Genomic DNA, 27709 nt, shown 5'->3' with positions numbered 1-27709 from the left:
TTATAATATAAATTACATGGACATTTTAACAGGTAACTATATATTTAGTGTTACATATAATTCTGCCCCTAACCTTGATGTAAACACCAGACTTCAGATGGGTGAATTGATTTCCCTTATTCATAGAATAACAATGTATACTAATATCACAAGGAATATTTCCAGCAGGGATCTGAGACAGGAAGTGAGTGGGCCTCTTAGGCAAATCTGACTTCACTAGGAGATCATGTAAGTTGGAAGACCTCTTATAATAATATCTTTGTGGAGTTTGAAATACACCTGCAATTTTAAGGTCACGTTCCTATATGTGCTAATATCTACTCACTACTTGTTTAACTGACCTAGATATAGGACTCTAGGTAGAGACCAGTGCAAGACCCTGAGAAGAGAGATCTCTGGAAGAAGGTTTGAATTGATCAGATCGCTGAACTTGGCGTAGCTTATTAAAATGATTGTCCAGTAATGCATCCCCATATCCCCTCACTTTAAAACTATCACATGGTAGACTTCTGTTTAATGCTGGTGAATGATGACTAATAAACTGTAAGAAAGTATTTCAGTCAGTTTCCTTTTTATGTACTTCAGTATGTAAAGAGGTTCCCCCTTTTTCACCAAAACATCCAAAAAAGAAATAAGTTCCAGATCATCACACAATGTGCATTTGATGGAAATCTTGAATTCATGAAAGTATAGAATTCTTTTAGGTCTTTAGCATTACACTCCAGATAAAAAAAATAAATCATCTATATACCTCCTATAACATTTAATGAACTTAGAATAGGAATAATGATTGTAAATAAAATCTAACTCAAACTTCCCCATAACTAATTCAGAGCCACTGGTGAGCCCATGGCTGAGCCCCGATGTTGGAGACAGTATTGATCTTGAAACTTAAAATAATTCTTTGTCAATACTTCCTTGGTTGAAGATAAGAAAAACTCAGTAGACAGATGTGATTCGGTTCTTTGATTTAAAAAAAAAATAGTTCAAAGCTTCTAGACTGTCTTTGCGTATACTAGGGTACAGGCCAGAGTCCACATGACAGTCTTTCAACTGTCTGTAGTCTGTAATGTCTTTGAGATAGGAAGGCAATGCATATACCAAGTCTTTGATATGACAGTCAACATACTGAGAAAGCAGCTCTGTTAGAGATCAATTTCCAGATACAGTCAGTCAACCTGGAGGATGGAACAAGTCTTTATTTATTTTAGGAAGGTCGTATCGAGTTGTCTTGAACCATGTGTTTATATTCATCCTCACAGATTTGTCCCTCTCATAAGGCCTGTCTCAAGACGATCTTAATTTCATCACCGAACTTTAAAGTAGGGTCTGAGTGTAGAGGAATATACACATCTCTGTTACTTAGTTTTTGAAGTTTTATCCTGGACCACGACGGCCCCACCTTCGTCTGAATGGCGTATGTCTTCATTATGCATCCACTCTGCTAGAGCTTTTCTCTCTTCTCTCTTTTAGCTTTCCTTTGAGCATACAAATCCATAATGTGTCTTTCCACTAGCTGACAAAAGGTCTCCACTGATGGATCATTCACCTGTGTTGTAAATGTACTTTTAGGTTTGAAAACTTTTTTACCAGTGGAGACCGGTTGTGACTAACTCATACTGTGATAAGACACAGAGTTCCTGACAGTATCCTTGTATAGAAGGCCTTTCATCTTATGGCTCTAAAAAACCTCAATAATCCCACTCTTGTAGTAAAGGAATCTATTTTTTTATAGAGGGAACAAATGAGAGACCTGGTGATAACAACATACATTGATCATTACTTATCTCTTGACTGGACATGTTGATCACATTGGATTCTCCTGGAGAATCTCTTGGCCAAGGCCTTTTCTTCCCCCTCCTCATTTTCCCTCCTCTTCCTCTTGAAGGTGATGTTGGTCTTACTTTTTATGTCTGTAGTATATAAAGTTAAAAGTCTCGATCTGGTTGGAACACACAACCACATATTTGACGCCATGTGACCTGACACCACCACATCTGCCACAGATATCGGATGAAAAAGATGATATTTGGCACAAAGTGACCTTTGCCTTTAACTAGCTTACAACTAGCTGTACTAGCTTCTTTTGTGTTGCTGCAGCTGTTTCTATAATGAAAATCCTGATTCTAACATATCAGTATGATGATGCAGGTTATTAAATTATTACAATTATTTACATTCTTCACAACTGATCACTGAACCAGATGCTTTTGACTGTGTTGGTTTGGAATCTCATTTAGCAAAAATAAATGAAAACATCTTTTCACCCAATTATGTAATATAGCAAATATTTGAATGATAATGCCATTTTGAATAATTAACTTGTTAAACAATAGTGAAGTATTGTATCAGCATATTTTGAACAACCACACTCACACTTCTTATCTGACTCCTCACATAATAAAACACAAATACAAACACTATGATTATAACAGTAACATGATGAGCTGATTCCAGTAATGTGTGGGAGAAATGACTTAATTAGCACTGCTGTGTACATAGCAGTTAGGGTTATAAAACTGGGCGATCACAAGCAGCAGATATCAATGTACACAACGCCTCCTCACTGGTGTAGACAGGAAAAAATAGGAGTCAGAGTACTTCCTTGTTGCTGAAACAGTTAAGGTACATTAAAGGTCCGTTGAACTTCTCAAACTTTTTAACAAAGATTTATAATTTGTACCACCAAACCACTACTACAGCCACGACCCACTGACAGGACATGATTTGTCAGAAGTTACAGTACACATCATGTTACAGTGATAGATGCACATTTCTCTTTATCCATTTACTCTACCATTTTCCATTTTATATGCCCATTTTCTCCATTGTTTCACTTGATACCCTCTCTCCAACCCTTCCCATACTACATAAATAACATCCTCCCTTTAGTCTCAGGGGTAATATCCATGTGCCCTTACATGATGACTCTTGACTGGATTTTTGATCTCCTTCACCGTATATTTAACAACCTCTCTCACATGCCTGACACACAGGAAAACAGAATCCTGTCAGTGAAGCTGCTTTATCGCTTCAGTGGATTAACTGAATGCCTCAGATAGGTGTGGTAGAGTCCCAGTCAGATTACTATTTCTATCCGGGTGCCTCACACTATGACATACCAGGTGCATCTATGACTCCGTGTGGCATGCCAGCACTGGCTGTAGACTGCTAAACAAGCCCTTCTCATCGCATAGCAGAAATATGGGAATTAATGTGACAAGCTTTCCCTCTTTTAGAATGTTTGCTTTCATATGTTTTTATATACACATTTGCAGCATGTGACAGATAAGAATCAGAACCAGCAGGAGACAGTTCACAGAGAATCTTACAGCGTACCTGTCGACCTGCGGAGCCGCTTCTGTTGGCTGTGAATGGAATGCTAAATGATCCGGTGGACTCATCTGTCCGTCATCTGCTGCAATCTAGACAGGCTGTCACCTCACTGTGACACAGTCTCTTTTCACTTTCAGTTGAAGACGTGAAATGGATATCTACATTCCAAATATGCCATTGTAGCTGAAATATTTCACTATGCAGAATTGGCACTGAGAGGTAATGGAAAGAAATGCCAAATTATAGAACATGAAAGAACATCCAGTGTGTGTTCTGTGATGGAAAAGGTGGATTTAATAATTGATGAGAGTACATACAGGAAAGAAGCCATCCAAAGCTTTTTTAGTCCCAGCAAATAGGTGAGAAGGAATGTCATGCCTGTGCCAAATGCCAAATACATTCTTTAAAGCTGCACTAATCAATATCTTTATATTAACAATGAATCAAATGACTGTCTAATGTAAAAACTGTTGCCCACAGTGATGAACCTGCAGAGAATAAAGAGAATAATTATCAACTCTGCAGCTCTATGCAACTTTTCATACAGTATAACATAATTGTACATTTTTGGTTAACATTATACAGGATGGCCAACACGCTCCAATCTCTCTCAAATCTCACACCAAGTAAGAGACCCTGCCTCACCACAACTGACTCAAATCAATGCAACTCTGAGCTCAGCACACCAGGTTAGCTAAGGCTGTTTCTCAGGTGGAGCACGGTCGGATGGGATGAAAAACATTTCAAATATGAAATAGCCATTCTTCTATTAATCATTTCCTGTCCTGAGCCACCCAATAATATACTGTTCCTGATGCATTCTTGGTTTTCATAGCACCCTCAATCTAACTAATCTAGGCTAGTGCAGGTGGCTGTTTCCTGACTTAATCCAAGAGGTTAGCTGGTGTAGAAATGCAGGAAATTTGTTTTAAATTACAATTTTTTTTTTTTTTCCAGAGCTCTGTGACTGCATGTCATGAGCACAGCTGGAGATCAGAGCTGTGCAGCGAGGAGTCAGAGAAAAGTATTTTCACACAGCTTGCTTGGGCACGTGAAACATTTCATGTTAATAAACTGTGAATAAACAAGAGAATAAGGAGCTGCTCAGCTGAGTGTGTGAGCGTGCAGTAGCTGTCCAGGAGTAAAAAAGAGCAGGGTGTTGAAGTGGTGACCGTCCTCCGCTGCTGGAGTTAAACATTTCTCTGAATCTGGAAATAAATAGGATTAATGTGAGTGGTTCTTCTTGCTCAGGATAGAATGAAATTGCATAGAGCCTAACTGGGAATGGCTAAATTATGCATGTAATAGTTAAATAATGAAAAAACTACTGAAAATATTGATTGTGAGTGTTCATCAAACCCTCAAGTCCTGCATGAGTTGTTTCACCAAAAAAACGTTTGTGTCTGATTTATTTGTACTCTATAATAATGAAACCATAAGCATGAGCACAGCCAGCCATCAGAGCTGCACAGTCAGGCAGAGAAAAGTTTTTTTCAAACGCTCAAAGAAATGAAAAGTAGAAAGAGATAACACAACTTTTTTTTATTTAAGAATGGACAGACTCTTAGGCTACTTGTCATGGACAGTTCAGAAGCAGTATGTCTCATATGAGTACAGATCCTTTGAGTAAATATATTCACTCAAATGATCTGAACTGAAGCCACAGAAAATAAATGATCTAGGAGCCTGATATGATCGATCCACTTTATTTTAGGATGCACATTTTTATCAAAAGTTCTGTTATGTATTTTATTTTTAAATGCAGCCCTCATTATACTTGAAATAAGAAAATATTCACTATTACAGAACTTAACATTTGTGTATAATAGAATGTTGATTATAAGCTTAAGGAATTAGGAAGACATTTACGTATGTAAATAATGATGAAAATAACAAGGTTGAGACTTAGATACAGTATCTAGCTGTAACAACAGACAGATTTGTAAATTAAGTTTGGTGTGGTGTGTCTTAGATTTGCTCAGCTCTGCTTTTCAAGAGACTTATTCACAGATGTGTCATAGCAGGGTAATCACAGCTGCAGCTGATAAAAGTAATTATGGCTACATTTCAATAGGTGTGCCAATTAGCAGCCACCCACAATAATACTAATAATACCACTGTTAATGCTTTCACCTTGATACATCTAAAGCAAATTTACTCATTCTTTATTTTCTGCAGCTGTGTCATTTTATCTGCTGTGACATTAGTAATGGCTGCAGTCTTGTGCCAGGTCCAAGGCTGGCACACCTTTAAATGGGACAAAGCCATCATTAATATTAGTTGTACCTGTGCTGTTTCTTGTATGACTAGTCCAAATGGCTACAACAGTGATGGCAGGAGCTGTTTAGAGCTGAAACAAAAGTGTAAAAATAGGAGCTAGTGGAAGCACAGCTCCAGATAGCTCACAGAACACATGGAGAAAGCCTCAGAAGGACACTTTCAAAAGTTTTCAAATTTGACAATGTTAAAATGTTTCAAAGTCGCATTGATCATCAAGAGAGTGTGTGCTGTGACATCAGTTATAGTGTGGAACTGAGACACAGCGGGGGTGTGAAAAGCATCCACTGGAAGTGGACTGATGTTGTCCTGTCAGTAAGCACAGCACTGTTATTTCAACTTGGAGCATTGAGGCGTTATTGGTTACCCCCACTGCTAGCCAGATAAATGAACAATTTTATTGTTACATATTTCAAGCAGAAACAAACAAACAAGTTTTATCCTTGACCTTGATGTATTGGTCTGTAGCTCTTTTGTATTTAGCTGAATGACTGTATTAATGTTAATGTTAATATTGGAAGCCATGCTGGCTCATTCTGCAGTCATTTTGCCTCTGGTCTATTGACATTTGTGTAGTGCATTTATCCTTCTGTGAGAGGAAATATCATCACATATATGACTCAGAATTACAACTTGGAGACTGAAGTTTAAGGAGTGATATGAGATTAAATATGAGATTAAACTGTGATTAGACATTGCACCTCAGGTTGCTTTTTCAAAAGAACCACGCCCTTTGATTTTCTGCCTGTTGTGACTTGACCTCATGTGAACTTGTGTCTTGCAGGGTGTGAGGAATACTCTGGCAGGGGAGGAGTCCCAAGTGGAGCACCTCAAAGCTCAACTCAAGGAGCTCTTCAGATTCTCGGAGGATTCGCGCCACTTGTCCGATGATGTCCTCGCTGTTGTTAAAGAACATCAGAGGTATGTGACAGGAAGTTTACAGCTGTTTTGAAACCCTGATAATCACATTAACCCCCCCCCCCTCCCCTCCCTTCCTGTTGCCTGACAAGACGTGATCTGATCCCACAGTGAACACGCCTATTCAAGTGCCATTCCTTCAGTTGCAGGGTGTCACCATGAGATGCTCTTTGTTCACAAAGACACATTGACATTTCAAACAATGTTTGACAGGTCACAGTACACACACTCATATTTCTCTGTTTAGGCCACAGTTTGTTTGTTTGTTTCCCAGACTTACAAAAGTTGCTGGAACTAATGTTTGCAGCACATCTAGTTTTCAATACTTATCACTCACATATTTTTAACGTTGTAAATCCAGATTTTACCCTCAATTTCCACCTTAATGACTTTGAAAAAAGAAAAGCATTCCTCCACTTGGTCTGATAGTATCTCATATATTGTGTATTGTCTTGTTCCAGCTCCTCATTGATGTTGAGTTATGTGATGTTAACACTGGGTGAAATATTCAATACTTTTTTACAGCTGCACTGTTCCATCAAATGGTAATATTCTTGATGTCTTTTGCATCATTAAGACACATTTCTCCAGATTTCAGCCTGGAACTGGCAGGTCTGAGGGTGCCGAGGGATTACAAATTAAGATTAAGTATGAATAAAATCATACTTTATGTCGCCTGATATGAATGTGATTACACATGTGTGACTATCTAAGATTAGACCAACATTTCTTGCATTTGTAATGCTCCTAGTGGTTGATTTGAATGAAATTTCAGGAAGTTTTCTGCAAGTTTTGTGATAATTGGCCAAACAGTTGTTGACTTTGGTCTATTTATGTGCTGAACCACGCCCTTTTGAAGCTCATTGGTCAATATCTATTAATAAGATATCAATTAGCTTTATGCAACTTTTGAGAAGCTTGGTCCAACTAGAAAAGTCTAGAGTCTGTTACCTCATCAATGACATTCAGGATATTATCATGGCAGTAGGAGAAATAAATGCCTTCCTTTCATTTTTTGCGCAGTTTGAAAAATAACTTGATGTTGCTTCTGGTGGATAAATAAAGGATAGCAGCTGGTTTCCTCACATGGTGCTCAGGAGCATTAAGAAGCCGGCGCCATATTCACTACATCATCAGTTGGGGATCACAATAGCAACCAAGTAAGCAAGGGCAAGGACCATAGGCTGGACTCTATTTATGTAACAGGCCCTGGATGTGAGGCCTGTAGCCAGATTATATTTTGTCCTTTAAAGAACAGGAAATAATGAGACAGGCAACAGGAACCACAGCTGACTGCTGACCACACCAAGCCGTCTCTCCAGGGAGGTGATGACCCCTTGTGACATGAATCCAACTCCAAAATAAGATTTTACACAGCATCACCATAAATAAGGCTCATTTACAAAAATACACTTGGCAACTATACATAATACACAAAAACACTGAGGCAACGAGTGGTCACATTTAGAATGACTGTATCTGGTTGCTCAGTGTAGTTACAGTATGACTACACTGAGTGAAGTATTTGAGTGTTTTTATATCGGCACCAAATTTAGAGGTGCATCACTTAATAAACATTTCCACCAAGCTGTTAATAATAAAGGTTAATATTCAGTCGACATGTGTCATCAGAATCAGGTCATGATTAATGTGCTTCTAAACTAAACTACTCAAAATAATAAAACAAATATTCTGTTCCCTGCAGCAGGTCGGCCTGCTGAGATTATAGTGCTACTGTCAGAGATGTGTGGGGGTTTAATGGAGTGCTCCTGTTTTGGATTTTGAAAACTCCGACATGAATGAGCTGCTGTGAACTATGCAGGGAGGTTATGATTGTGAGATTTTGGTTAAAAAGCCTAAAATAAAGTCAAGTGAAAACAAATGACAAAACTACATGTTTTGCTCTGAGGTACAACAAACCATGAAGTTACTGAAACAGTTGTTGATTTCAGAGTAACTTCTTTAAAAGAACAACTAAATATACATAATTGAATATAATTCTCATAATTGTATGCTTGCCTGTAGATACATTTAACATGTTTGCATGTTCATCTGACCTGCTGTGCATTGACTAGCCTTTTCTCTGCTATCAAAATAGTATTTCACACTTCAAAATAAGAAATGTTCAAATCTAATGGGCAGATTACCCTGAAAGGTTCTGAGCACATTCCTGCTCCCCAGAGAATGAACCCTTTTACATTTTCTTTTGGCAATTCAGCAGCAAGACTAAAGGACAACACACACAGGGGACGCCACGGAGCGTTGCCTGAACTGATGCCCTCAACACACATCAGGGGTGTTCCTGGGTAGAAGTACTGAGGATTAATATCTACAATCAGAAAAATTAGAAATGAAGTAATGAAAATGTCAATATTAAAACACTTAACACTAAGATGTCTCCCCACTGATAAAACACAGCCTATAATATTGTAAAAAAATCTAAAATAAATAACAGAGCTGCTTACTAAATTAAAACTGACTCTTTTGACCAGTTTGTATTGATGTGAGAGGAAAAGAACTTCATCAGTGTTAAATCCATCAAAGCTTCATATAAAATAGTCCACAATGAGAACAATCTCCTGATCTTCATCAGATGGCTGCAAGACTGGCAGCTGTTTAAGCTTCTGCCTGAACTCTTTCACTGTAGAAACATCATTAAAAACACTGTGACGATCTGTGGGCTGAGAGCCTTTATACTCCAAAACTTTCTTCCATGTTAAATCCAAAAGTAGGTGAGTGAAATTGCTAAAATTTCAGTCCACAGGGAACACGGTTTCCTAATCTTCAGACACTGTTAAAACTTCTGCCTAAAGAGGGACCATCCGCAACACAGAACAACCATCCACAAAACAGCTGCGGGCTGCAGGTGTTTGTGCACCTGTCCGGGGAATGAGTGTGTGGATGGGGGCAGCTGTAATAGGCTACAGTAGCCGAGACGCTGCTTCCTGACAGAGAGAGGCAGGCAGGCAGAGAGTGGACAGACTAATTAAGACTTCTACAGACTACTTTGTTTTAGTTTAAGTTTCAGTCAGACTTTGGATGGAATTATTTTTTTTAAATACGAGGACACATCATCCCGTGTGATGATCTCTCTTTTTTTGTTTACATGACAGTTAAGAAATCATCTTTCTGGAGAAAGCAGACTGTAACCCAGTTACTTAACTGAATGTCTGGACCATATTCCATTGGATCCAATATTTGTAGAGATATTTCATTCTGGTCCAAAATGATGGACTGTCTATAACATTGCTAACTCTAAAACCCAACCACTAGCCCAGCTAAAAACTACATTATTAGTCCTACTACTGTAACAGAGCTTTCACACCACAAAGCATTTCTGACCTAGACAACACACATCCAGTTGGAATCTGGCCTTGAAGTTATGGCTGCTTTCAGAATGGATGGAAAAATGTATTTTGTGCATCTCAGAATTCCTCTATTTCTGTTATGATGAACATACCGTGACTTGAGTAAAAAATCTCAAGCATGGCAATAGATTCAGATTCAAAAATGTATTTACATTTTTTACATTCTGTAGCAGTCTGTCCTAACCACTTCTTATTTCTGCACACTCCCTCATTGAAACCATTTTGCACGTTTGGTGTGAAGAAGAGCTGAATCGTCTGCATGTTGGTAGTTTTACTCCAACTTTTCAGCATCTAGGGAGGCTTTAGAATAGTAGCCTTTTTTAAAAATAAACAGATGAAACGACACAGCTGACAGAATTCCACATCACATCATGAGGGTCAAGGAGGCCAGAAACAAAGAGCATTGCATCATATTCACATGCACAGTAGTACTCCCAACACAATTAAACCCAAAACACACAGAGAGCCAGATTAACAGACAAAAGCAGCCCAACAAACCCACAGCAATCTGTGTGCTGGATTATCCGTTTCCATCTGGAAACACTGTGCCCTGATAGATAGATAGAAAGATAGATAGATAGATAGATAATGAGCATCTTATTCAAAAAAAACTCTGAACCTGGATGTGAGCTGCCAGAATCCTAAATCCAACTAGCTAAAAACTCTCGCTAGATAGACTTCATTGTCCCCAAAGGGTAAACTTGTTCCTACACTGTTCATTATGCATGGCCCACAACATAGAGACATTCATTCTCTGCTTGCAGTTGCATGAGCCTCACAATGACAAAGCTTGTGCTTCAGAGAGACAGTAACTGATGGCTGCTTATGGTGTATGTATGGACTTGGACTTTTTTTAATGGAAGAATGTGTGCTTGTACATTTCTTGATATATACACATCTTTTAGAAGTTTTCAAATGATTATTTTTCTGAACAGTTTGATTTGATTTATTGAGGAAATTGCTTTAAGATCCCCTCCAGACACGCTTTACATTTTAAAAACAGTCTGCTTTGAATGATAATTTGTCTGATATGGTTTTTCAACAACAACAAAAAAAGTAGGGAATCACAGATGAACTCACGATATGATACTATCACAATATTCTTCTCACAATAACAATATATCAGGACAAAGGCGATTCTGCGATACACAATATATCACAAAGAAATAATCTGATATATCATGATATCTATAACTGAAGAAAAAAATGTTTCAAAGAGCAGGAAATAGTCAGATAATGTATAATGTTTAATAACAGTACATTAGTTTCACAGAAAAGAAATGACACCAAGTATAAATATCACAACACTGATAACTGTAGCCGTATTTTATATAAATATCACAACACATCCTCAGTTTGTGGCTCTCACAGAGCTGCTGGTAGAGTCGCCGTCATGCTAACAACCCAAACATTTATTCCTTTTCTGTGGCAGTAAACACAACACACGACTCCCAATAACTAACTATGCTGTGCTATATTCACAGCTTTACAAGATATTTGAGGCTGAGGAGTGATGATGGAAGGCAGACGTTAACATGATAAACAGCAGGGACACACACACACACACACACACACACACACCATCATTTTTACATACATCACCAGTCAAAATGTTGGACACGCCTTCCCATTACCTTGAATGAGAAAGACAGTACTGTAAATATGATATGATATATATTATTATATTTATATTTTTTTATAATCTCCTTTATAAAGTTGTCTTTTTGTTACAGTGTGAAATGCAGAGCAACCAGGCTGTGTTCAGAGTCAGAGTCTGGGCTGAGAAACATCCTCCAGGACCCGCTGCTGGTCTACGCCCAGTGGAGCCATATGGTCTCTCAGGTTCTGGAGGCTTCTGCTGAAGTCACTGACTTCTCCCACATCGCCATGTTAGTCCAGAACATTGAGGTAAAACACATTTCCTTAAGAAAATACTCTATTTGATAGTTTTCCTCATTTCATGTGGAAAAGTCTGCTTGAAGTTGAACTAGACTTTAGAGAATGTTCAGAAACGTGTGTTTAAGCTTTGGTCCTGACTATAAATCAAACATCTTTCTCCTGTGCTCCAACACTTTCTAAATTACACAGAATACACAATGCCAGTAATTAGTCATTTGTGATTTTCTGTGAGATGCATATTTCATGGAACTGTGAGAGTTATCTACCAGACAGAGCAGACTAATGAATTTCATACATAGTCTGAAAACGTTTGTCACAAATTATACAAGTGTCACTGTCACAAATATACTAGAATATATTTTCTCCTCTTGCAAAATTGTGGTTTTCTGCCCAATTTGAGTTGTTTTGTTACATCAGAGACACGACAGGAAGAGCACAGTTCTAACCTGATTAGTAGGCATCTTTGTTACATGTCTGCTTCCTCCCAAAGCTCCTGCTACTGTTACATTATCACATTAATAATGTCACTCAGTACATTGTCTTTCTGGATCTGGAAAAATGTCTCCACAGCTCACCAAGGAAAAGGAAAAAGCAGAGAAAGCATGCTGGAAAACTACCTGCCATCCCCCTGCTGCCCACATATTTACATCCTGCTTTAAAAAATCATCAAAAAGATTTAGAACTCTCCAATTTCATGTCGACAGTAAAGAGAAATTTCAAAGTCAATGTGAGAGTTGCGTGTGGCGCTACTACTATATTATAGTCCTAAAAATTCTGTATGAAGTTCTGTATGAAATTCTGTACGGGGAGAGTTTCTGGTGTTGGACTTTAAATTATGTGAAAGTAACTGTGGATTGGATCATAAAATTACATTTGCACTTCTATAATATTAGTGAGTGCCCTTAACTTTTATGAGTAGTGGAGACTATTTAGTGAATAGGAGTTATCTCAAGAAGTTTGACAACAGATTTGAGGTGTTCTTTGTGTCTGTCCTGTGTTAGCGTCTGCTGAAGAACAGTATCCAGCTGCAGGAGCGTTTCAGTCAGCTGCAGGTGAAGGGGGACCTGCTGGACTCTGTGTTTGGTCCGGAGAGGTCTGATGGTCTGCAGGGTGAGCTGAGTGCTGCCATGAGGAACAGAGACCTGCTGCACGCTCAGCTGCTGCAGAGGAAGAGCAGACTCCAGGTGAGAGGGAGAACAGCACCAAGACACCTTCACTTCATTTTAAATATCAATTTGAACTATTCAAACAATAGTTCAAACAATGATGACAATATGCTATTAGAAAGAAGGAGGTTTGGTTTAGATACTTTCTTAGAGATTCTTGCTACACTGGATACCTATTTGAGTAGAAATCAACTTTTAAAATTGTAGAAATATAAAAATACATTTATTCTTCCTTTAATATAATATATAATAACTAAACATAAAGGTATATACATGTGTAGCACTTTTCAAAAAGTAGATATAAAAGCAGTAAAACTGATACATAAGATTAAGAATATAAATCAAGTAAGATAAAAACAAAAATATGAATAATTAAAGGAAAAATAGACATAGAATAAAAACAAAAGGAAAGTCTGAAATGCAGAGATGTAAACAAACTCCTCTGTGGTCTGTGGTTTTATTCTCTGCCTGGGAACTGCTGCCTCTACGCTGTGTGACAACGATCTTACAAGTTGATCGCATGCCAAACTGTGCAAGAGGAGACTAATTAAATGTTATGCAACTATGTGATTAGAGAAAAAAATGCAAGCAGGCATGTTATAAACTCACATCGTCCATCTGCACCAGTGTCATATTGTGAAAATGCAGCAAAATGAAAAACAAGCTTTAGTTATAGAGCTGACATGTCCTAACTTTACTACTAAATGTCTTTTTTTTTCTTTTTTTGTCAACTCTTTTTATATCTGCCATATTTAGATTGGTTGGTTTGTAGTGGTGATTCTACAGTGGCCAACAAAGGCAAATAAGCTGCAACTTAAAACACATGCATATAGACAAAACACAAGCTTCATCAATTTGACAACACATGAGCAGCATTTAGAAAACGCACTGCAAATACCACAACACGACACATTACACAAGTGTTTCTAGAGGACACCTAAGAGTGATGAACACATCAATAACTCATAAGCAAAATGTTGTTAAAACACAAATGACGCCTCTTTCCTACCGTAGTAAGGTGGGCAATGAGCCTCAACCTTATTTTCACCAAAACGAGCCGTCCTTCCGAGCTGGACTAATAACACTGGTCTCTATGTACAGCCGGCTGTGAAATGAGGGACCATCTAAAAAGTGCAACACTGAAAAGAGATACTTCAAACAATATTCAGTGAGCCCTAACCCTTGATGTTTGAAGTATCTCTTTTCAGTGTTGCACTTTTTTTTCTAACAGCCAGCTGTACATAGACCGTTAGTGTTTTAATAACATTTTATTTTAACTTATGAGTTATTGACGTGTTTATCACTCGTAAATGTCCTCTGGAAACACTTCCGTTGTTGTTTCTGTAATGTGTTGTGTTGTGGTATTTGCAACACATTTTCTAAATGCTGCATATGTGTTGTCAAATTGATGAAGATGTTTTCCTAATTTGCTTGTATTTTGTCTGTTTTCATGTGTTTTCTTAAGTTGCATCGTGTTTGTCCTTGTCGTACTGTATGATTCTTAGCAGCAGTTGTATTGTGAGAATTTGATCTCAAATTCCAGAATTTGTCCTACTTTGACAACTTCTACAACATGTCGCATGTCACTGACCAATAGGAACAAAGAATGCACTTTGTTCTCACCTGCAAACATGGACAAGAATAAGAGGAATGATGTTGGTGCTATCAGGTTAAACAGTGAAGTCGCTTCCTGACACATTGCTGATCACCTGTGTACATCAACTCAGTAAGCTGTGAAAGAGGTTCAACATGTCGTGTCATGCTTCTTGGCCAAGGCACAGCAAGAGTTCATATCATAACTCAAATGCTGACCTAATCTGACACAGTGACCATCTCAAAAGACAAATATCACAAAATACTGTGAAATCTCATCCTGGAAGTGGAAACAGAGAAGAAAGAAATGGAATAGATATTAAAGTGTTTGTCCATGAGACTTCATCAGATGTATTCCATTTGTCATGGTCAACTCCACTGGATGGAGGTGGAAAAACAGACACAGCTCATAATATAAGTCCCTGGAGATCAAATGTATCATATTAAATACAATTCATATCAAAATAGGTTTAAAATAGATGTAATGAAGCACTGTAGTTCAGAAGGCCAGTGGACTGTGTGCTCCTTGTGCAGATCTCATTTCTTTGCAGAAGAAGTAGAAACGCTTCCTTACAACACACTTCATGACATTCTTCCCCACTCTCAGGGCTTAATCTCAAGAACCAAGGACTTCAGTGATGCCTACAAGTTGATTCACGCCAAGCTGGCTGGTCTCCGAGACCGACTGGTGACAGCTGATGGTCGACAGCCAGACATTCTGGCCAAGAAAAGCCAGTTGGACCAATTCAGGGTGAGTTTAATCCCAGACCAGACCAGGGCCAAACCAGAGCCACCAAAATGTCTGCTGGAACACCAGATGCTCTGTATAAATTATCTTATCACAGCCTTCAGCAGATTAAGCTGTCAAATTCAGATGATTCCAAGTGAAAGTAACTATAGTCCAAAGATCAGAAATGACTTGTATTGAAGCTGTGATGTTTGAGGAAAGATGCTAGTCCTCCATCCATCACCAACAACATGAATAATGTGTGTTTTGTCATTTCTAGTACTACATATCAAGTCAACTTTACACTACAGTCATTTCTCAAAGCGTGCAGTAGTGTTTTAATGTTCTCCTACCTTCAGGCAGACTTTGGTTTCCGTTCAGTTCAGAGATTGCAGAGAAACTGGAAACTGGAGTTAGTTCATCATCACTGAACACTGTGTCTGCTTTTATTGCTGTTAGAATGATTGATTTGTTCATTATGAAAGATTGTGATGTATTAGCATGTTGGATATGGCAGCATCTCATATCTGAGATTTAAGAGGATATTATTTTATATGAGGTTGTATGAAATATTATACACATCAAATATTACTCAACACACAAGGTTCACATTTATGTTTTGAGTAATATATAATATAATAAATGTATGTTCATTTCAGTTCATGAAATTGCTCTCCTGAACTGAAAGTGGACAAGAAAAGCACAGTTGTGTGTTTCCCATGGCACGCTCTCTCACTACGTGTCCTGTGTGTCCTCAGGTGATCCACAAGGACCTGGAGGACTGTGAAGCCCACATCATAGCGCTGGAGACTCTGGTCTCCTCCAGTCAGAGCAACAGGACTCAGTATGAGAAGCTGTACACTGACTGGAAACATCTTCACAAGGCAGTCAGGGTAAGACAGGAGAGTAGTTTAAAATGGATGAGCTTCAGAATCCTTCCTCTCTGACTACAACTCATGCTTAACATCTGAGGAAGCCTCCACCCGGAGTTAAAGCTGCACTTATCAATCAATCTTTTGATATTAACAATGGATCAAATGACATGTATATGTAATATGAAAGGAGTCTCTTGCTGTGAAGACACTACAGATAAGTTATCAGTAACCAGTTCCCCTCAGCTCTACTGAGTTTACCAGCTTTCATTTTACAGTCCATAACTCTACTGTTTTGCTTCAGTCTCTCCACTCTCATCAGCTTCATTTCCAGCAGCAGCAGGAAACTATAAGCTAACTGTAAGCTATCAACTTAAGATCGGTTATTTTATTGTTACTTTTATTGAACTAGAGAATGAGTTTAGGCATACAATATAATTTTGGTGTGATTTTGCTTGTGCAGCCTCTCCTCACTGTCTCTCTCCTCTGCTGTCTGTGCGGTGTTTGACTGAGCTCGTCCAACACACACCCACACACACACACACAGCAGACAGCAGAGCAGAGAGATCATGCTGAAGAGAGAGAAAAATTACATTGTGCTCGAGTTAATGATAACTATGCTCATTACCGTAAGTGCAATAAAACCTTCACAGGTTAAAAGCCAGTAAGAGTAATTTATCAGAACATCTGTTCAACAAGCATATATTTGCAGAAAATTGATATTTTTAATCACTTTGTCTGTAGTCTCCCATCCACTGCTGGTATAATTTAGCCATAGCGTGGTTGTCAATTACAGATTGTTATAAACAAGTACACAAATGAAAACGAAAGCTGTCTGTATGTAGCTTTATTTAGCCCAATTAGCCACATATCTTGTATCTTGTAGATTGTATGGTTGAGCAAAAGCCCCGACACACCAAACCAGACCCTCCTCCCTCTACCAGCCTTACCTGCTGCACACCAGCAGCAGAGTGAGGAGGGCAGAGGACAGGATGAATGAGTGATAATGACTCATTTCTTCATTCTTTTGAAACTTCACTTAGTGTTTTGATATCTGGAATATTTTTCTCTCTCAACCCAACCGGTCAAGGCAGATGGCGCCCACCCAGAGTCGTGTTCTGCTGGAGGTTTCTTCCTGTTAAAGGGGAGTTTTTCCTTGCTGCCATCACTAAGTGCTTGTTCATGGAGGAATGTTGGGTCTCTATGAATTTAAGAGTACGGTCTAGACCTGCTGTATGTGAAAAGTGCCCTGAGATAACTTCTGTTGTAATTTGGCACTATAGAAAAAAAAATATATATATATTTAATTTATTGAGATTTTAGTTGATGGTAACACTGATTTTAACATTTTATTTTGTCAGATATTCTAAATGTAGCTTAAAACTTGTGCAACAATGGAATGGAAACAACTAATGAAGAAACTGTGTTGTTATTGTTTTATGTTATCAGTTTATTGTCATATCAAAAAGATACAGGCAACATAGTGCACTGATTCAAAAACTCACAGCAGGCATGACTGTGTGACAGAGCTACAGTATGAGGACTTCATGTGCTTTATGAATGCATCACTTCAGTGTAGCTCAGTTGGCAAACATAGGTTCAGATCTAACATGCTTTTATGCATGCTGGCCTCCCACAAAAGAAAGGCTTTCCTCAAACCACTCTCCAAACTAAATAGAATTTGGTCTGTTCTCACACTGCTGTCAAATGTGGCACTGTGAGCAAACACTGCTTTTAAAAGGAAATGTTTTTCAGGCAGAGCTCAGAGTAAAGGTAGATTAAAAGTCTTCATTTAGTCGGGCATATTAATGGTTTAAAAAGCTGGCTGGTTTTGACCTCACAGGGTCTTCATCAGGACAGAGATAATAAAAACACCAATAGACTTGTTGCAACCCTACATCTATTCATTCTATTCATTTAATGAATAAATGAATGAATGGCAGTGATTCACACTGGGAACACACAGGACTCACAGCAAGCAGTAAACATTGAAACTAAACTAAACTTAGAGCAATGTTTATCATGATATTGAAAGTATACACTCTGGAAGTGTTCACATGACATCGCTAAGCAGCTTGCAGAATTTGGAGGGTGTTAAGAGAAACCTGTGAGAAAACGTGTACAAGCAGTCTGTGCACAATGTGGTGAACGAAGCCAAATGCAGCACTTTTCTGTCACAAACCTGTGAGAACACACCATATCTGATTTCATCTGGAGCAAACCGCCAGCATAATTCTTGAATAAGCTGTTTAGGCTCTATGCAGAGCACAAACTGCTCATCACTTGACACTAATCAGACTGAAAATGATACTTGTCAAACATGGCAGAGTACTGTCATCTGTTGCTCTTTATTTCTCTCTGTGAGACAGAGAGGGAGAATTTGCTGTGAGTGTGTGACTGGAGTGTGTATGTGAGTGTGCATGCAGGGTAGTGTTAGCAGACATCAGAGTGTGTCTAAGAGTTTGGGAACATCCCCCTCCTCAGGGGGATTCTTAAAGGGAAATGCAGTATTTGTCAACCTAGTTCTTATTCTCATATTTATATACAGCTTTCCAACAATGTGCAGTTTACCAAAAATGACACTTCTTACATTCTCACATCTTTCAGTCTGTCACACAGTAAACACAGAGTGGTTCTCTGTAAATCCCTGTAGTGATTTCTCCATCAAGATCAAACTGAAATTTGAATTCTCTTCACATATTCGTGTAAGGAAATAAAATATAGTGATGCTGCAGCTATTGTGCATATTTTTCTGTATTTCATCTTATGATAAACTGTTTTTTGGAACTGTTTGTCTCTTTACAACATTCAACATTTTGCAGGACCTGTCATGCTGCAGAGTTTGTATTCCACTCAGACAGTGGAAGCTAGTGCAAACATTAGCACTGACTCCCACCAGAGTCAGTTCATCCTACATTATAAAAAATCGGGGGTTCGTCTTTGTGTGGTGGTTCTAGATGTGGTGATGGCAAATGACCAGACTGTCAAAACTCAGTCGTCAGTACTCTGTAGTTTACTCTGTGATGTCATGTTCAGAGTCACAGAGTAATAATGTATTGACTGCTCTGGTCACAGATGGGTTGAGCGACAGGTAACATCCTCCTCCAGTGTTCTCAAAAGTGCACACAAGTCACTGGTAGTGCAGCATTTGTTACAGTATTGGAACGTGAAGTTACCGTTTGCATAATGACAGCTGTTGCAAATATTGCCAATTCATTGCATGATTGTTTCTCCCTACCATTGACGGTCCAGCTGATAATGGTCTTTTTTTTTGCAGGTGAAGATGCAAGAGAGTGAGGACGGCATCACAGAGCACGAAAGCTTCCACGACAGCCTGCTGAATGTAGAGAAGTGGCTAATGATCATGAAGCAGAAGCTCGAGTCCTTCCACAGCCCCTCAGGAGGGTGGAGCATAGAGGGTCGCAGGCATGAAGCTGAGGTCTGTGTGTGTGTGTGTGTTCTTGTATCTCTGTGTTGATGATCAGCTGGTTTTGGGGAACATTATAGTTAATCCTTATTTATTTATGGAGTTTATTGTCAAGATTTTGGGGAGACCGTTATGCTTACATTACTTCTTCCAACCAGCGTTCATGAGATGGTGATATATTCACCTGAGGAAAATCACTTCTACAACAAAGGGGTTTCATTACTCATCAACTCCAGGACCCAAAACCTAAACGTATGGATACTGGCTGCCATCCTTCCTATCAGCACTCAGCCAATCGTATGAGTGCTGATCATGGTGTAGATTCACTAACCATGTAGCCTTTAATTCAAAACTCACTCAAGACTAAGAAATCAATCCACTGACTAAGTTCAAAGAATCAAGTTAACTGGATGAGAATTAATGGCGCCCAGTTCTGTCAGTCTAGAAAAGCAGAATATAGAAAAAATCCTTCAAAGAGTCATCCACAGATTTATCATTGCACTCCTAACCGTCATCAGACTCACAATGGACAGTTTTCAAAAAAAGGATCAACATTGATGCAGCAGAAGCAGAGATTTCTTTTTTTGTTCCACACATTCTCCTTCCTTGTCAAAGCCTGATGCCAACATTACCCACAATACAACTTGTTTTGATTTACTGGACATGACAGGTTCAGGTGTGTTGTGCTAGTGGTAGCTAATGTAGCCTGCAGCTTGCTAGCACAGTTTAGGTGTGGGCTACAGAGGTCTGGTAACCTCACTTCTTTCTAACTCCACAATCCTAACATGTAGTCTTCAGCTCACACCAACGCTGACATCACTTGAGGTAAATTATCAGATTTCACACCGCTCCCTCTGGAGATGCACCTATACTACTTTTTTCACACATGCAGAAGTACTCTCCAACACCTGGAAACACACGCTGGTGTGTAAAATTGCGGACTTAACCTTTAGCATACTGTTCACTGCACTTGAACTACTGCACATTGAATCTCCCCTGGAATGAAATGCATTACATAATTAAAATTAGCCTCGCTATATCCTGTAAGTCATACAAACACGACACAAAATGTCATTTCAACATGATAGAGAGGTGACACAGATGTCTTTCCACTACATTTCTCTCTGCAGTGAGTATGTTTGACTTCATTGCTAATTGGGAACATTTTCATTTTGCTTGTAGTCTGTAAGTCCAGAGAAGCGTCATGGTATCATGAAGCCTTCCAGTGTCAGGGTTCATGATGGATAAACTCATCAATTTATCCTAATCATTTCCCCCTGCTCTTGATTTAATATCATTGACATGTTTTGTTCTGTCAACCAGCTCTGTAAAAGTGCTGATAGCGGCTCAAACTGACCTGAAGTGATGAATTTTAATGGGGATATCAAGGAGACTCTTTATAATTACATTATTAAATTCATTATCAAACTGACTCACTTGCTGATTTCATCACCAGAACAGGTTGAGATTCTTCACAACGCCCTGAGTTAATTAAAAGCAAAGGTGAAGTCTGGCTGTGCAACTGTCCAGGAGCTCTGCTCTTCTATACTATAGAGTGGATATCAAATATATGTACCAGTGTGCAGAAAAGTTTCAAGATTTCAATTTTCTATTAAAAAAAACATCACCTATCTTATCAGCAGCAACAGCCAGAAGGAGTGAAACAGAGAGAATTCCATTCCCACAAAGTAATACTGTTGGTTCAGTGTGTTTGCCCACATTAAACAGAAGAATATGAACGTTTCACCAAAGACAGGTAATAATGTTTCAAAGCTTGAAAGAAGAAATGTGTACTTTCTCCAAGCAGTGAGTGAGCGTCACAAACTTTGGTTAAACAACCATGACCTTTTAGTAAAATGTTCTATCAACATAGGATCTTATATCCCTGGAACACTGACACTCACCTCTACCCAGTCCAATACAGATATAACACAGGCCTTCCCAAGACAGTAGACTGACACTAGTGATATGCCATAAGAGAGTGAAAACCAAGCAAAAAGAGTTGAGGGTTCTCAAAGGATAATTCTGCTTTATTACAAGTTGGGTCTTAAGTTTTGGATACTATGCCACCATTTCAATAATAATAACAACTTTTTACTCACTGTGAAGGAGTACAAAGTACTGTGACTGCCAGTGGAGCACACAATGACACACATGCACGCTGACATAAACGCACACCTACACACGCTGCACATTCACTCACTTTACGTTTTTCTATGCTAGCACACATGGAATGTACGACTGTTTTTGGTCTGCCTGGTAGATTGCTAAGGGTGCACACTTGTTAGTTCTACAACACCTGTCATTTACTGTTGGTCTACTTACCTCTTTGTGTGTTCCCAGGACTTCCTGATTCAAACAGGCTCAGTCCAATCAGCTGTTAAACAGGATTGTAGCAGGATGCATTAAGATGATGTAATGGTCATGCGACTGCTACTAGTGAAAACTAATAATATTTTCCATGTAAAGATACATTCTTTACACTGTCTGAGAGGTTATTTTTTGGTAATGAGTAAAGTAAAAAAACATTTGATTGACTACGTTGTGGCTGAAAAAACAAAATTAATTTTATGTGTTATGTAATCAGTGGGAGGGGCTTTGCATGGTTAAAGGGGCTCCTCAAGGATGGAGGAGTTGGAGATAGTTTGGTTACAGAGGAGGTAACAGCGACTTTGCCTTGCTGCAGTGAATGTAGCACTGTTGTAAATTGAGTTTCTTTTACCCGTCTCAAACTTTTTGTTTTCCCATTTGTAAATACATTTGTGCAACTAATCTGGTTGGAAACAAATCTCCAGGTGAGCAAAACTCCACAAACAAACACGAACAATAAAATATTTGCCCAAACTGTCTGTTCAGCTTGACCTGCAAATAAATCTATACATACTGTATAAGGTTTGATGAAGGTGTTTACAACCTGTCTGACGGCAGCAGTTACTTTGGTGGTTACAAAGTTATAATTATCCTGTTATGGCCTCTAGACTGACAAAAAAACTAGTTAACTGTATTTAACTGTATTCAAAGTGAGAACCTCCCCCTCAAAATACTGTTATTAAGTTCATTAATTTAATGAAATCAATCAGTCTCAGTAGTAAATTTTTCCTTTTCTTGGTGGTGATGTTTAGGATGTTTTCTTCTCATGAAGGAAATATTAAAGTTTAAAGACTTAAACCCAAATCAAGCCTTCAGGCGCTGAAGTTGTCCTCTGCAGTTGTCTGTTCTTTGGTACCAGATGATGTTTATCAGTCATAGAGTGACATAACCTGAACATTCCTTTTGCAGCTTTAATGCTGAAATTGTTGTTTGTTGCTCAGTCACTGGAAAATGTGTATAAATACAGAAGATGAGCAGTATACTAGATTGATAGTTTCACATATGACACATAGATGTTCTGTGATTGATCACTGAAAATAATCAATGGTGCGTATGTCTTTCAAAACTTTCTGCACAATTATGCAAAGTGTCACATTGTATACAATTCACATAAATGCAATAAATTAACTTAAAGAAATACGTGAATGAAATTGCACATCCCACTGATTGCTGCATGGTACCATTGGCCCTGTCCACAGAGAGCACTGGGAGAGTTTCCAGAGAAGGAGCTTCAGCTACAGCAGATGGATGTCCAGGGTCAGGAGGTTTTGGAAAGGACTTCAGAGGAAGGAAGCGTCCATATCATCAGAGACATGAAACGTCTTCAAGAGTCCTGGTTTGCCTTGTACAACATGAGTCTCAATCTTCACAGGTACTGTAATACAAATGTGCATATACAAGAAACTTTTCCCTCTGTGTTGTTGATCAGGTGATGAGCAGGTGATTTATGAGAACACTTAACCTCTCTCTTTCTCTTCCAGGCTGCTGAATAGCTCCTCAGAGTCAGACCTCCGTACGGATAGAGGCCTGTCTGTAGACAGCACAGCTCCAAGAACAGAGATCAGTTTGAGGGAGCCAGACAGTCAGGGCAGAGCAGGAGGCTCCAAGAGAGGCCAACAAAAAGACCAGACAGGAGAGGCTGATGGAGCAGGAGGGGAAGGAAGCCTGGAGGGAGAGGCAGGAGAGTGGGCAGTGACGGGGCATGGGATCCAGGGCCATGCTGATGATCAAAATGATGAACCTCCCGGCACATCAAGACTAGGCAGGGACAGCGGCCTGAGTCAAGGAGGAGGAGCTTTTATGCTGTTCAGAAAAGATCCAGCCAAGCAGCCATCTACAGCACCAAGTCAAGACACAATGGTATTGTTTTCATACTTCCAGCACCCACAGGCTTATATTCTGTCTTCTTTCCTTTAATTTAATGTGTGTAAAAGCACTACAACACCCATAGTGTCATACTGAATACAGTGTTTCCCTTATAAGGCCAATGAGAACCCCCGCCAGGCCCGGGAAACTCCTGGTAGTGTAGCACCTTTTAAGGAATAGGGCAGTGTGTAAGTGTGTGAGTGGTTAAGTGAGAGAGCGAGCGGCAGAAAAGTAATGGTGAATGTGAGCGGAGGAGAGGAAAAGGTTAATAGTAAGTTGTCAATCTGGCAGTAAATGTACAGACTACAGTGTGTCAGTTAATAAATGCTGCAGCTTGTCAAGACCAAGAAAAGTGTCGTCTGTTCTTTCCCCAACTGTTGGGAAAGAGAAGGGGGTTAGCCCTGAAGTTAGCAACAATGGGTTAGCCTAATCTGACGACGCTAAACAGAGAAATAGAGAACAGAGAGATGTGTAACTCCTGCAAAAACTTTCTGCTGCTCTTTTCTGACGGCTTGTCAGTAAAGTAGAGATGCTTTCATGTCATCTTTTATTGCACATGGTGGTCTTTTGGAGCTATATAACCAGCTCAAAAGTGCTAATTAGGGTAAAATTAGTGAAAAAGAAACAGAATGAATTGAGTTCAGAGCTTACCATTCATGCCAGTGATGGATGCAGCTGTCTAGACATCAGTCTTGAGATTCTTTCGTCTTTCAAATACTACTTGTGGAACATTGGTAAGCTTTGAATGGCTATAATCACCTTCACACCCATTTTGCACTTGTCTGGCAGAACAATCGTTCTTGAAATAAAATAACATCAATAGGAAAACAAAGAGGCACAGAAATCTGCTGACAGATGACTGCTGTGCCCAACCTTTCTGGTGATGGATTTGTTTACAATCTACACATCAGCCACTCCCAGCACAAAAAGAACATGAAACGACCGCTGACTTGTTGATCATGTCGGTGTGTATGTATTTATGTATGTGTGCGTATTTAGAATCCTGTCTTCATTTTCAGGGGAGCACAGGACAGTATGAGTCCAGGAGGAGGGAGTTTGAGGCCTGGTTGAGCAGAGAGAATGCACTCCTCTCAGGGATCCTCAGGTCCCAGGGTGCAACACTCAGCGCCGAAGAACTCAAGACGCGACAGGACACACTCATGGTGAGTTTCAAATCGATCAGAAGTTACTGTCACTACTGACATTAGTTTTCACTGCAGTTCTCTTGGAAGACAGGATACAGGTTTTGGGTGGTTAATAGAAATTGATCAGAGGACTCATTTACCACAAACCACACTGATTTAACATAATTTCTGGCTATTTTCTAAAGCACAACTAGATGTTTGTTGAGATGTTTGATTCTGCATGCATTTTCCTACCTAACAAAACAGATATTGGTGTCCATTCATACCAGTACATGATGACAATCAACTTGACACTTGTTTGAGTTCCACCAAAGTGGATGTCAACTTCATTTACTCGTGGAAAAGTTCTGTTATCAAAGCTGGCTCCTGGTATAGGTAGTATAGGCAAATGCTAGGGGTACTCTGTGATACTTTAGGGGCGCATCATGGCCCACCGATATTCATACTCATTCACAAATGGGCTGGTGTGTGGCTGGTAACATCCAATCACATTCATGCAGGTGTACACCAGATATTTTAACCCGACACTGGCACGTTCACTCTGCCGATTACACTCTTGCCAACACAGTTTGCTGCTGCAGCTGACTTGTCAGTGCTCCTGGTTTTGGACTTTATTTAAAAGTAAATAATCACAATCCACATTCTGAGAGCCAGTGTCAGCTGGCTCGTAGATAGCTGCCGGTTCAGAAGCCAGGACAGATGCTGAGTTTTCCTGTGGTAGGACCACGACCGCTCCGTCAGGGGGCCGTTCACCAATTTCGACTTGTCATTATGACAGGGTCTAAACTAAGTGTCTGCTGCTCAGCTGCTTGTGCCTCAGTCATTGTAATGTGGATTAATGTGCATAGGTCAAAATCATGCTGCAGTTGAGCTCATTTCTTGTGGTGTTATCTGGCATGCGCTGGCCTTGTTAAAGTGGTAAATTATATACTGTATGGGCTGAATTGGTTTTAGGCATTTTGTCTCAAGATACTATAAGTATCTTGCTATATGTTCATCTGAGGGTAATCAATAATGAGTTCCATCTCAAATGAGAAGGGCTTTGCTAGCATTCAAGGAAAATTGCACCATGCTGTTGCTTAAATTCAGGGTGGTGGATTGCAGTGGCTCAGTTGTTTTGGGGGTTTTAATGCACTCAGTAATACTCATTAAGCAGGGAGCAGTCAATTTGTTTCGGGGGATTAGCTCTCTAAGCAGAATTGTCGTCGCTGCTCAGATATTTTGAGAGCTCCCTCAAACAGCAGAGCCTTTTCCCACCAAGTCTAACTGTATAAACATTTGCTGTGAATGGTCATTCCTTGAGGTAAATGTCTCTGACTGAACTATTTGTTGGAGGTGTAAAGTCTTTTCTTTTAAATCCCTGTAGCCATCAAACAGCAGTAGCAATATGTGTTGCATCTGTAATCTAATTTTACAAACTGCACTTTGAGCATTAAAGTTGGGCTCATTCATTATTCAAATCTTCCAACACTCAGGAATCAAACGGCAACCGTCTGTGCAAACTCAAGTTTATACAGGAAGATCATTAGGAGTATATCTGTTTTTTTTACTTAAAGATAATCTACAAAGTCAATTTCCTCTGGATAATCCAAATAAATTCTGTTGTGTTGGCAGGATTACTGCAGAGTTAGTGTATATATCATATAAGCAGCCAGACAATGGCTTTCTCATTGCAGCAGCATTAACGGCATTATTGTACACGTTGAAATGTACCCTGACGTGACCAAGTAAGCCTAGAGCTGGCAGTGTTCGTAATCACTGTGTGGTTAAGCAGTTGAAAGTGCAGATTTCACTCAACAATAAGGTAACTTTAACAAAAGTAAAAGCTGATATCAGATTTAACATCACAAACAGTGATGTCATGTTAATTAGATGGAAAGAGCACATAAATTGAATTTCCTGAGTTCTTGTTAAGTGGAAGTGCACTTAAAGTGATTAATGAGGTCAGAAATAGTACCATGGATCCCATTTTACAGACAGCTCAATGGATGATCACTTGTGTTATTAGTATAATAAAACAGTATGCAGAGACTTAACATTCGCTTACAGTGTTGCTATGAGGATGTTATTATTGTCTGTGTTAACATGTTACAGTTCCACTTATATGTCGGTGTGCAAAAATGCATCCATATGTCAGGCAGTGATAAGGAACCATATGTTTAAACATATGAATAGATGAGAGAGTAGAGAACGGTATAATCCATGCACTGGTAAATCCTGCCCAAAGCAACGTATGTAACACTTCAGAGATGTGGTGACTCTTTCTGAAAATGGATCTTAAGTTTTTTTTTTTGCGAAATGAACTAAACTGAAATTTTAGAAGCAAGCCATTATTGGTATTTTTATGCTGTTTAAAAATAACTGAACCTGAATTTGCTATTACTGTGCTGGGATAAACCAAAAGCAAGACAGACCTACTGGATCTACTGCAGGAACTTAATAGAACATAACATAATGTGTGTCCACTGTCTCTGCTTTTATTTCCACTGGTATCCATCAACTTTGGGGATGAGTTCCTGAACTAAACTCGGGCACTGCTCAGTAGGTGGTGCTAATTAAAAAATTCCTTCTACATGGTGGCATCACTGTCAATTGTGATTGGTCTAGCATGTATGACATCACATTAAGGACAACTATAAGCGCAACAACAGAAACCACCATTTTCCGGCTTTATCTGCAGGACAACCTATTCTTTAAAAATGAAGAACAGTGGAGAATACTTGTTTATATACCAAGATGTCAGAG

General features: G+C 39.1%; 1 protein-coding gene across 1 annotated transcript in view; it reads left to right on the top strand.

The window, feature by feature from the left end:
- The window catches only part of syne3 (spectrin repeat containing, nuclear envelope family member 3), a 54452-nt gene that overhangs the window by 10698 nt on the left and 16045 nt on the right, over positions 1-27709 (top strand). The window contains exons 7-15 of the mRNA XM_067613775.1: positions 6398-6534; positions 11633-11807; positions 12800-12982; positions 15165-15308; positions 16043-16177; positions 19434-19595; positions 23153-23325; positions 23435-23813; positions 24839-24982. Coding sequence (XP_067469876.1) covers positions 6398-6534; positions 11633-11807; positions 12800-12982; positions 15165-15308; positions 16043-16177; positions 19434-19595; positions 23153-23325; positions 23435-23813; positions 24839-24982 — 1632 coding nt within the window. The remainder of the gene's footprint in view (positions 1-6397; positions 6535-11632; positions 11808-12799; positions 12983-15164; positions 15309-16042; positions 16178-19433; positions 19596-23152; positions 23326-23434; positions 23814-24838; positions 24983-27709) is intronic.

The sequence above is a fragment of the Thunnus thynnus genome, chromosome 16 (assembly GCF_963924715.1).
Source record: "Thunnus thynnus chromosome 16, fThuThy2.1, whole genome shotgun sequence".
Classification (NCBI taxonomy): domain Eukaryota; kingdom Metazoa; phylum Chordata; class Actinopteri; order Scombriformes; family Scombridae; genus Thunnus; species Thunnus thynnus.
Note: the sequence above shows the minus strand (reverse complement) of the source record. Positions and strands in the feature narration are given on the sequence as shown.